The sequence below is a fragment of the Channa argus genome, chromosome 13 (assembly GCF_033026475.1).
Source record: "Channa argus isolate prfri chromosome 13, Channa argus male v1.0, whole genome shotgun sequence".
NCBI lineage: Eukaryota > Metazoa > Chordata > Actinopteri > Anabantiformes > Channidae > Channa > Channa argus.
In genome coordinates this window covers 22,223,075-22,235,278 of record NC_090209.1, presented here as the reverse complement: position 1 = coordinate 22,235,278, position 12,204 = coordinate 22,223,075, and the positions used below count along the sequence as shown (strand labels likewise).

Genomic DNA, 12,204 nt, shown 5'->3' with positions numbered 1-12,204 from the left:
TTTATATTCAGGCCTAATTTCCCAATTTCCTACGTATTGCAACCAGACTGGTGTTAGGGCTTACTCAGTACTGTCACCCATACACCCTGCCCTACAGCTGTTGCTGTCTGCATTTTTTCGGAATGTCCCTGATTCATTTCCCATGAAATCACACCTCAAATCAAACATTTGCTTTTTGTTTGAAAGAAAAATAGATATCAAATTTGGCTCTCACCCTTGTTTGTCAAGACGTGAATGCGGAAAATGTCCTTAATTTTTTTCTAAAACGGTTGTGTCCCCTCTTCAAGACCATCTACAAAAACATGTAGGGATTGAAATAAATGGATTGTAGACATAGCTCTGTTGTAATGTATTTAGGATTTGGTACTTTTAGGTTGCTGATCAAAGCAGAAACCCACATATCCATAAGTAAGTAAGCTTTTGTAACAGGATTATGATTTAACAGTAGGATAAATTCCACAGCATCCAGATATAGTCTACCATCACAGCTTACTGTAGCAAGGTAGCATTGTATGAGGGAACTGAAAGAAGGAACTTCACACTGCAAAGACTGTAACGTTGAAACCCCAATTTGATTTTGCCACTTCTCATCTGGAACGAGGGCTGTGGAGTTTAGAAATTGCTCGATGACGGACTTGCAAGTGCAAAACTATCTTTTGATAGGACACCATATTATTTAGTAAATATGACGACAAAGCCTAAATGTTTCTAGTTGACCAAGAAGAACACAGCATCTTCCTACGCCATTATGTGAGAGCATCGTCTTAATGGGGCAACTGATTCTCCATTCTGTTCACAGTGATCGGAGTGAGAGCTTTATGGAAAGAGGCATGAAAACCTCAGCTAATCTCATTAACATGAGGTAACATGAGAGTTTGAAGGCACTGGAATCACTTAAGCCAGAGGTGTCTTCCTGTGCTTCATATTAGATTTGACTGTGTGATAATCACATTCATGGCCACTTCGGCTGCAATCCTGCACAAGTGTGATTTGATTTGCTTTTCAGTGGTACCCTGAAGAAGATATTCCTTTTGCGTTACTTTCTTTTTCATCAGCCCTTCTTTTTTAGTCCTGCGGTGTGAGCGGCACCACTTTCGTCCCAAAAAGGCCTGTGTGAATTATCTTCTGTCTTCTGTTTTCATTCTCCAGCTATATCTTGGCCAAGACGGTCGAGTGGAGGTGTACGCAAAAACCAGGATCCACCCCATTTCACCGATCAACAGCGACCTTTTATTGGATCAGAATGGGGCACACATCTACATCATGACCAAAACTACTGTAAGTCCTTAAAAGATGCAGATAAACAGTTTTGGACAGTTGTAGGTAGTAAATATGTTGGGTTTTTTTTTGTTTTTTTCTTAAGTATTCATTTTCCAGTTACTCTACTACAATGTTGAAGTACTCAACAGATGTAAAAACAGCTGTAGCCTTTATGGTGAATGTCCATTCGGTGTCCCACCCAGATGTCTCCATGCATGAGACAGAACATGGCTCATCAGTCAACAACACGAGATTTATCGTTTGTCAGAGTCTTTCAGGCTTTGATACTTCCTCAAGCTGTGTCTCAGTCGCTGAAGAAGAGGATAAAAGAAAACCGAGGGGCCAGCTGGCTCTGCAGGTCAAAGCTCACTAACCCCACTGTGATGAGTATAATATTCAGCAGGAGGTGTAAGGTCAGACATAACAATGGTATTGATTAGAGACGTGACTTCCATTGTGTTGGCACACTCCCTATACAGTGTTTGCGTGGGCTGATAAGTGAATTTGGGAAACTAATCCGTGACAATGACTCGTCTTACTTAAGGTCCACTGAATGTCCTAATACGAATTTAGAGCAATTATGTTTAAGGCTCGTATCTGACTATTGTAAGGGTCATGATCGTGTTTACACATATTCCAAATGTTCTAAAACTAGTGGCATTGTGCCATAAGCAGGATGAGGTTTACGGTCTTTTAGTCAATAAACAATTTTATTCTCTGAGTATTTGCTGTGAGGGGACAAATCTTAATACTGTAATCAACATGGAAGTGGACCAATGGTACTGACTTGGTGAAGGGATCAAACTAAGTGATTCTCCATCTGATGTAGTTCAGTGGTACAGCTGGCAAAGGGATTCAATCCACTCTGCTTAACCCAGCTCTTCCTTTTCCCTCTGTGCTGCGCTTCATCGTGCTCCGTGCTTCAGGAAATCGATATGAAATTACAATACATGCTCCATAACTTACTCACTTCTACAGTACATATCTTTGCATCGCGGGCAGTTCTCTTCAGTGAGTCTAGATCTAAGGTCGATTAACTTAATGAGTTAGTCGGCAAGTTCTTCATAATGCCGTTAATGAAGGATTCAGACTTTTAATTTCTTTACACAAAGTGAGCGGGTCCAAAAAAAGGCAATATTTTGAGTTTGATCCCTGCTTCTCTTACTTTTGTCACTTCCAGGTAGAGAAGCGTCCAGTTGCAGAATGTGGAGATCACCTGGACTGTCAGTCTTGTTTGTCTGCCAGAGACCCCTACTGTGGCTGGTGTGTCTTGGAGGGGCGGTGAGTCATTGTGCATGTTTTGTCATGGATTCAAGATTCAACAACTTTATTGATCCCATAGGGAAATTGTCTTCCCTGATGGGGCTAATACGGGGGCTGCCATGCATGCGTTCTCTTGTTTGTGGTATTTCAGGTGTGGTCAGCGGCGGGAGTGTGAGCGAGGGTCTTTGCAGGGCCAGTGGTTGTGGAGTTTCAACCAGACTCAGCAGTGCCTCAGCATTCAGCACCTCAGCCTCTACAACATCAGCCGCGGGGAGAAAACTGACGTAATGCAGGGGAGAGAATGGGGAATAGTTAGGAGTTAAAAAACAGTATTCTCTCGATGGCTCTGTGTAAATTCTTGCAGCTGTTTTATCTTTTCCTAACCTGCAAAAACAATTTAGCATGTGCAGATATGATTCAGCTCTGATTTTCTTGATGTCCTTTCCCATTTTACCCCCCTCCCACAGATCACATTGTCGGTAGAGGGCCTCCCCAGTCTAGGAAAAGGAGAGGCCTACTCTTGCTTCTTCCAGGACACAGAAACACATGCCTCGCTCACAAACACTGGTGTAACATGCTCCACCCCTGATGCCAGCAATCTGCCCCCCATTCGTTATGGAGATGGTGAGTGTCTTTGTGTCTTGTCGGAAGAATTGATTAGCAGCATCCGTCCAATTAAAAGCTACCTTGAGCATTGCCAATCAATAGATTTGTAGATGACATACTGTATGCTGACTTGTTCTGATGCAGAGTTCGTGATGGTGACATTGTCACTGCGTTTCACAAATGTGACCGTAGCAGAGACTGAATTCACCTTCTACAACTGCAGCTTGGTGCAGGAGCTTTCTGGACGCAGGCCGTAAGTACACACACACACACACACACACACACACACACACACACACACACACACACACACACACACACACACACACACACACACACACCTCACCGGTCACAGATTTCATAAGTTATTGTAATTTTAACTAAAACTATAAGTTGTTGTCTTGACAAATTAAACACATATTCCAAAATATGTATTATGTGAGTTGCCAGGCTCAAAAGGTTCACTTATTCCTTTCTGAGGACATCAGTTTGTAAAAATAAAAAGTGGAAAGCAATGAACAAGTCTGGGCATGCATGCAAAAGGATGATACAAGTTTGTGTGCTTCTTGTACTGTCACCTATTACCATTATTATAATCTCTATAATTTTTGTTTCTTACTCCTGCTGTGCGCTCTGCTAGATGCCAAGGATGTGTTAGCAGCCGCTGGGGATGTAAGTGGTGTGTTCACGAGCACGTCTGCACCCACAAACGTACCTGCAGCGAAGGCGTCACTATCTACAACCAAAATGTGAGTCTAAGCCTCAGAAATGCACGACTTTTGACTCCGTTTGAGTTTTATCTTCTTTGACTACAAATGTTAGCGCTGTGAATTCGGAGCAATTATCATACAACATTAGTTTTTCTGCATGCGCTGTCTGATTGCTGTGCTCGGTGTAGTTTTCTGTTTGTCTATTTTGGAACAGTATTTTTTTTTTACCCATAAATCTTATTTTAATGTCACTCATAAGTTGCTTCTTTATGTTTTGCACACCCTTTTTCATTTTATCCTTATATTGTCTCATGCCCTGCCTTTTTTTTTTTTTCCTTTTTATTATCCTCTGCCGTCCTCGTTTGTTCACTTGTGCTACTCCATCGTCAAGTTCAAACCACCAACACCCACCATCCCACCGCCCACCAGAAAACCGAGCCCTTTACCTCCCATTGTCCGGACTACAGCAGCTGCAGCAACACACCTGCCACCCACAGAGACACCTACTCCAACAACGGCAGCTGCACCTTCATCTGCACCTACCACTACAGTGATGCTACCCAGCACCCCTTATGCTGAATCCACTGCACCCCTTACCCTGGCCAGTACATCCCCCTTTGTCAATATCTTCCCTCAGACCACCACCAACTCAGGAGGATCCCTCCCTGAGGAGGATGGAATGACAGAGGAAGATGGTGGCACAACAAGAGGTTATTCAGCAGAAGAGGACCCTGACACCCCAAATAGCACTAACGAAACCCCCTACACTACATTACCCAGCAGCACTAGTGGCCAGGCAGACTCTGATCTTAGATTTTCAGAGCCATCAGGTGAAGTGATGGGCTCTTCCTCTGATGTAAGCTCAACAACCTCCAGCGATGTGGCCCTGTTAACAGACCTTTCTGTCACTGACGAGACTGACTCACCTCTGTGGTTCAGTGAGTGGGAGAAATCACAGGGAGAGACTAAGGCGGACTCTGCATCGGTTGCAGGCGCCAACGACTCATTCACCCACACACAGTCACCTAAAACAGTTATTGGCCTTCACTCTGAAGCCGCAACAAAGTTCCAATCTGATTCTTGGACTGACTCTTACTTTCTGGTGAGTGCAGTAGCCACATGTGCAGCTGGTGTAGATATGTTGATCCAATCACCACAAGAAACTAATTAAATTAATACTTTGACTTCTTATGCAAATTTGCTTTGTTGATCCAACTCTCTGCTTGTTAAACATGAAGCCACAACAAGCAGGTGGTTAGTGTAGCTTAGTTCAAAGACTGTAAACAGATCTAAGTAATGAACACATCAACTAGTAGTGGCTGTTTCCCTTTTTCTAGACTTTACTAAAACTATACTATAACAGCCTCTATGGCCTTATATGTATGCACCAAAAACTATAGCTGAAATTTCAAGTCACTAACCTGACAGGTCTCACGGACTTGTTATTCCATATCATTTGTGTTCACCTCATTCGATGCTAGTGGCTAATAAAGTTTCACGAAAACCAGAGAGCTTTCAATCAAACTTTGTTTATGAAGCCAATTTTGTTGCTGCATTTTACTTGTATGTTTCATTTTGTGCTGTGTCTTTTTGCTGTTCCCCATTTGGTTTGCAGTTCCCCTTGTTTACATAGCCTCCTGTTTCCGATGTCTGCAGCGCTGTAGTAGATATGTACGATGGTCTGTTATTTTTGACGAAGAAGTTAACTTTCTCTCATAGTCCTTAAATCCAAACTGATTTTAGGTAAATTATGTTTGTACGGCCATCTAGGTTTGATGAATTGAAGGAGAATGGTGTCTCAGGTTCTTAGTCAGAAGTGTACAGTCATTGAAGGCAAACCATGCTAATGTTGGGGGCCCCCCCCAAAAATGGGGGTGGGGAAAGCGGGTCATACTGACACATTTTGCAGCTATAAGCACCATTATACCTCCCATTAGAGAACTATACAGTGTAATGCCACTGCCCCAAAAAACATTTAAATGGGGCCTTCTCTAGCCACTGGGGGGCCTACAGAGGGGGGCCTCTGGCTTTACAGAGTCTAGGATTGCCCCTGGTTTCAGTAACAAATGTATGTATTTATTTTTTCTTCAACCACTGACTTGCATCGTTAAGATCAGGACAGAAGAAGTCGATGGACACAAAACCCGGCCCTAAACATCTTCATACGTCCCTAGTCTGAAGTGGAACATGAGACAGGCTTAAAAGTTCACCTACTATAACTCCAGTGGTGTTTGTTCCACAGTCTCCAGACACACATTCACATTTATTCCACCATACAATGCAACCACATCTCACACAGGGGAGCTTTGTACTAATCATATGTAGCTTGGCTAAGAATTGTGCATTTTTCTTTTCACTTATATATAGTTTTTATGTCATTAAAGGTTTAATTATGTGTCATCAGGAATGTCCGTGTGTGGAGAAAGTTCAGGACACCTCTCTCCTCCCAGTCAGTGTGGAAAGAAAGATCATTCTGGTGGGACAACACCTGAACCTATTTCAGGTAATGAAGCAGCTCTTGTAACACCGCAGCATAATAAACACCGATCATAAAGGTTTATTTGTTAGAGCTCAGAGAGCTAATTTGTTAGATGCTGATAGTGTCTTCACCAACAAGTTTGAGTATATGAGGCATTTTGGAAACCTATTCAAGTATTTTTCTGAAGAGCACATTTTTTTTCATGAACCCTTAGAGAAATGGCTTATTTCTCTTTCTTATATATTCATGTTGTGATGAATGAATGCGGTGTGTGCTTTCAGGATGAGACTTTGGACTACGAGTGTGTGTTGGACATTGAGAATCAGTCAGTGGTGGTGGATGCCACGGTGGAGCCGGATGCCAAAGAGCCTTCAGTCTTCTTAATCACTTGCCAACCACACAAGGTTATTTCCACATCATCAATCTCGTATTTTCAGTAGCTACTGTACATTTTTCTTTGTTTTTTTATGTAAAGAGGTATTTAGTAGTTCAATGTGAACTGCACGCGTCATGTTTTATAAAACCGTATGGAAACCGGGTAGTACTTTGTTAACTGCTGTTCTGGTTTTAGTATGCCTATTCTGTCTTGATGGAGGAATACCCAGCCATGATCAACGTGCGAAGAAAAAACAGCTTCCCTGTCGACAGTGCTGAGGACCTGTATGGTGAGAACTGTTTGTTCGGTCTTTTGTGCATCTCTGAATGCTGGAGGCCAGATACATGCGTTTACATATTGTGTATTCATTTGACACGGAAGTAATCTTGCTTGTTCACGGTCCACCTTTCCTCCGTCTCGTTTTCAGTGACTCTGTTCAATTGTTCAGTGGGGCGGTCAGACTGCAGCCGATGCCGAACTGCAGATCCCAAGTATGGCTGTGTTTGGTGTGGTGGTGCTGCTAGTTCTCGCTGCGTGTACAAGGACTCCTGCACCGATGAGATCAAACACACGTGCCCTGCACCTGTCATTCACTTTGTAAGGATTTTTTTTAGCCCAATATTTTTTAAATAAAAAGCACAAGAAGTTAATATCCATATGTCCATTTTTTTTTGTAGTTCACTTCAAGTCAGTTTAGTTTTTAATTGTTTTGCATAAAAAGTTGTGGTATCAGTAATCCTGCCGGCACATCCTCATTTTAAAGTCTAGATTCAAGGTGAGCACACAGAAACAAACTGTGTACAATAGGCCGATGTTTTTGAATAGAGGGAGACTTTTACTTGGAGCGTGACAAAAAAACATCAAAACAAACTCATGTGTCACCTTCAAACCCTCATCATTCCACTTGTTTTCTTTTCCCTCAAAATTCAACTGAAGACAATCACTCAAGTTGAAACATGAGAGGCCACACCTTGGCCTCAGTTTGTACCATCATAATCTTTCTGTGTCTGTTCACCGTTGTGAGCTTTTATTTATTTATTTTTTTTTTGTTTAGTCAGGTTTGCATTTATTTATTTCGATTTTTTTTTAAGTATTAGGCCACATTAGATACATCTGTAAAATCTAATGCAACCTGGTGCCAGCAGCTATCATTTCAGTTTTTTTTTTTTTTTTGGCTTAAACTGCCAGAAAAGTCATAATTCTGAGTTTATTATCGAGGCCATAGTGAGTCATACCGTATAATGTGCATTATATTAGGAGGTGGTTTGATGTTTTGGCTCCCTCATTCATTTTAAGTAGAGTGGCTCAAACATTACAACAACCTCTCAATCTATTGCTCTGCAGCTCCACCATTGCATTGCTTGAGATTGTACAGGTGTACCTAATGAAAGGGCAGGTGAGTGTGCTGGTGGGTATTGAAATGATTTATCAATACACTATTAAATATTAGTCTGTAAAAAACAGCATTGCTGTTTGTACTGGGCCACTCCTTAGTTTTGTGTTGACTAAGATTTGATCACTTTGATAAATGGAGTCTGTGGCAAACAAATTATGCAGTTTTTATTATGTTTTCATTTTTAATATTGTGAGCGCATCAAACCATAAAGCCAGTTCCATGAACCACGACCGTGTTGTTTCATCTACACTAGACTCCGACCTTCACAGTATCTGAGGAATATGATGATAAACATTTTTATACTTTTTGGTCCTGTTGTGTTTCAGTTGGACCCAGTATCTGGCCCCGTAGAGGGAGGGACAGTCGTGACTATTTCAGGCTCCAACCTCGGCCAGAGAGCTGAAGACATCCAGAACTCAGTCACAGTAGCTGGGGTCCCCTGCAGCGTCATCCACAGCAGATACGAAGTCTCCTCCAGGCAAGTGGTCGCCAGAGCTTAAAACAAAACTGGTTTAAGGGCGAGAAGCTGACTGTGTGTTATAATCTTGTAGGATAGTGTGTGAGACTACAAGCAGTGGACTAGAGAAGAGCGGCCAGGCCTCAGTTAAAGTTAGGGGAGGAGGACTCGGATTATCGGCTCAGATCTTCAGTTTCCAGGTAAGAAAAATGAGAACCTGGTTGCTGTAAATCTACTTATATGGGCAGCAGGTCAGTAGTCTGTCAGTAGTCTGTACATCTTTAGTTGGAAATCAGTAAGCACATAGCTATAGTGCACGGTGCAGCTGTACTAATCAAATGCTGCTTGCTGATTTTCATCTGTTCGGTTATTTATTTAAGTGTTTTTCCTGTGCACGTGCTAGAGGGCCTGTAGATGCAGTCTGAGGAGAAGAGTTGGTTTTTTTTTTACATTTTGACTACTGTATATCAGAATTTTACAATAAAATATTAAACTTATTCCGACTCTTTGTGCCAGACTTGGTCATGCATGTGTGTACTTGACAAAAAACGCAGACTAAAGAATCGGGGTGACTGGTACCCATTACTTAAAATAAGGTTACAGCAGATAGCCATTGCTTTAACAGCCTATCAGCAAGGCTTCTTTAATCCTGTAGGATTTTAAAACTATGCAACAAGCATTTCAAACAAGGTGATATCTCTAGGGCATTTTGACACCCAGTTGAATTGCAGCCCCTTACTGTGATAGCTGGCATGTTTTCCCCGAGTTATGTTGAACTACATATGTAAGAACACAGTAAAGTAATTATCTGTGGTCACGGACCAAAAGGGACGGACCGAGACGTCGCTAAAGGGGGGGTGAAGTCCCTTGGTTGGAAGAATGTGATACTAGTGTTTCATTGCCTCCCAGCTTCAGGAAGCATCAAGAATTTAGGATTATAAGAGTGCACACATGTACCTGCTTAGCGCCAACATTTGTTTATCCAAGAAAAAAAAAGCTAAATGACCAGATAAGTAAATGACAGCTCCTTGTGTTTTTAATCCCTCTCCTGCATATCTGCACCACACATTATGTAATTTGTCTCTTTACCTTCCGGTCTCCAGGATCCTGTACTAGTCAGCATCTTTCCCCAAAGAGGGCCCAAAGCAGGGGGCTCCTCTCTTACCATCAGAGGTCAGAGACTGAGGACTGGACACCCAAGTGAAGTCAGCGTCCTAATCGGAGGAGTGCCATGTGTGGTGTAAGTGTTGGATCAATAATAAAACGGAGCACATTTTCTCTCCGTGGATACAGCTACTGAATGAAACTGGGCATTTCATTTCTTTTCTTTTCTTATTTCTGTTAGGTTAAGCATCCAGGAGGAGCAGATCAGCTGTCTAACTAGAGGCAGCAACAGAACAGGGGAACACGGCATCACCGTGCGGTTTGGTGGTGCTGAGCGCCACCTGCAGGGTTCGGTGTATCATTACATGCCCAACCCGAACATCACAACGGCTGCTCCGTCCAAAAGCTTTCTCAGGTGCAGTGGTGGAATGTATCTCAACTACATACTTAGTCAAGAAAAGTAGTTGATTTAAATTCTTCTGACTTGTACTAATTTATAATTTTTAAAAAGGGGAAAATAATCCCTGTGCATTTATTTCACAGTGGCTATGTGACTATATTCTCTTATTTAGTGTCAAAAATATTTTAGAACTGGTGGATTTTTAAATCTTGCTAATCTGAAAACAAATATCTGCATATTGTGCATACGATGTTAGGGACACATTCTAAAATAAACTAAACATAGTCTATCAAGGATGGACTTGGTATGAAGGGGTTTAATTGCTGAAAATCAGTTTTGTGTTTTCTAAATGTTACATGTTTGCATGAATTTGGTTATTTCCAAACTCCAACTTATTCATGGAAATTTGTTGGAAAAAAAACAATTACATACACAAATATGTAGGATTGGATCAATTCACACACTAAATGAAGAAGTGTAATTTGTTTTCATCTAATTTGCTTAAATTGATCTGATCATGTTTAGGTTATGTTTATGCAGAAGTAGACCCAAATGTAACGGGTTCACAAACTTAAACAGAACTGTAAGCATAACATAGTGCATCTACGTTTCATGGTGGAAGGAGAAACATATGCTGCTACCACAAGTCAAACAAGACTTAAATCTTTAACTTAACTACTTTCTTCTACAGTGGAGGCAGAATCATCAGAGTTTCGGGTCAGAACCTGGATGTGGTGCAAGAGCCAAAAATGAGGGTCACCCTCAGTCCTCCCGATACTCTGCCCCCCAGGAGGAAAAGGAGCACCAATAAGAGGCCAGAGGGAAGCTTGAATGGAGGACATCACTACCAGGGTCCACTGAGGAGATGGAGGAGGATCGTCCCAGAGACAGACTGTCCTGAGGGTAAACTGTGCCATGTCAAACAGGTCTGTGAATCTAATGCCACGGGCGTATTGTACTGTGTGTCTTTATCACATGTGTTTTTAGCGTTTCATTGTCCCTGTTCTTTCCTCCAGTACGAGTCCCGCTGCACAGTAAATGGCTCCTCTCTCATCTTGTGTCCGACCCCAGCCGTGGGTCCAGAGGCCAGGAGGGCTAGCATCAAAGTTCATTTCCTCCTGGACAGCCTCCATTTTGACTTCAGCACTGTGGGGAATGAAGCTTTCAGCTACGAGTCCAACCCGAAACTTTACCCTCTGAACCAGAATGACCCCAGCAAACCATACCACCATAAACCTGGCAGCATCATCTCTGTTGAGGTAAGTTGTATATCTGCAGCTTCAATGTAAATTTCTCCTTACGACTCCAGACTCTGTGGAAGAAATTGTCACCGTCTGTGAGTCAGTCTCCCGGCTTAGAAACAGCTTTCTCTCTTCTAGGGAGAGAACCTGGATCTAGCCATCCACAAGCACGAGGTGGAGGCTCGGATAGGGGAGGGGGTATGCTCAGTAAAAACCCTGACCCACAACCATTTGTACTGTGAACCGCCAGCCAAGCAGCCGTCAGCGAGAACAAGCAAGAAACAAGATGGCATGGACAGTCTGCCTGAGTTCACTGTGAGTTACTGAAACCCAGCCCACGTTCACGTCACTATGGCTTCGTTGCAGTCTGGAATTCTAGATACTGTAGATCTGTAATCATTGTGTAAAACGCCTGCGTCTGTCTGTGCTTTCCAGGTGAAAATGGGAAACCTTAACTTCTCTCTGGGCAGAGTGCAGTATGATAGTCAGGCCCAATCCACATTTCCTCTGGAAGCCCAGGTGGGAGTTGGGGTTGGAGCCTCCATAGTGGCTCTTATTGTGCTCATCATAGTGCTCATATACAGGTAAACACACACACTACACACCTTTGTCTTCATCAGACCTAAAGTATCGATATACTGTACTTTCTCCTCTTAGAGAGACAGCGCTGCTCTTTTTTTGACGTATCTGCATCATTGTTGTTTGTCAGGAGAAAAAGTAAACAGGCAATGAGGGACTACAAGAAGGTGCAGATCCAGCTGGAGAACCTGGAGACCAGTGTGAGAGACCGCTGTAAAAAAGAGTTCACAGGTACAAACCCCTTGTTAACATTTAAATGTTACATCAGTTCGGTCACTATCCCACAATAAGGAAAATCCAGTTCTTATACGGATTTGTTTTCTCATCCTTCAG

At 42.4% G+C, this 12,204-nt stretch overlaps 1 protein-coding gene across 1 annotated transcript in view; it reads left to right on the top strand.

Annotated features, from left to right (window-relative positions):
- The window catches only part of plxnb1a (plexin b1a), a 49,475-nt gene that overhangs the window by 26,645 nt on the left and 10,626 nt on the right, over positions 1-12,204 (top strand). Inside the window, exons 6-25 of the mRNA XM_067526751.1 lie at positions 1,150-1,278; positions 2,441-2,541; positions 2,675-2,807; positions 2,991-3,147; positions 3,274-3,382; positions 3,770-3,878; positions 4,231-4,941; positions 6,244-6,342; positions 6,600-6,722; positions 6,890-6,983; positions 7,122-7,291; positions 8,417-8,568; positions 8,642-8,747; positions 9,651-9,787; positions 9,893-10,066; positions 10,743-10,977; positions 11,068-11,310; positions 11,431-11,607; positions 11,728-11,876; positions 12,002-12,102. Coding sequence (XP_067382852.1) covers positions 1,150-1,278; positions 2,441-2,541; positions 2,675-2,807; positions 2,991-3,147; positions 3,274-3,382; positions 3,770-3,878; positions 4,231-4,941; positions 6,244-6,342; positions 6,600-6,722; positions 6,890-6,983; positions 7,122-7,291; positions 8,417-8,568; positions 8,642-8,747; positions 9,651-9,787; positions 9,893-10,066; positions 10,743-10,977; positions 11,068-11,310; positions 11,431-11,607; positions 11,728-11,876; positions 12,002-12,102 — 3,409 coding nt within the window. The remainder of the gene's footprint in view (positions 1-1,149; positions 1,279-2,440; positions 2,542-2,674; positions 2,808-2,990; positions 3,148-3,273; positions 3,383-3,769; positions 3,879-4,230; positions 4,942-6,243; positions 6,343-6,599; positions 6,723-6,889; positions 6,984-7,121; positions 7,292-8,416; positions 8,569-8,641; positions 8,748-9,650; positions 9,788-9,892; positions 10,067-10,742; positions 10,978-11,067; positions 11,311-11,430; positions 11,608-11,727; positions 11,877-12,001; positions 12,103-12,204) is intronic.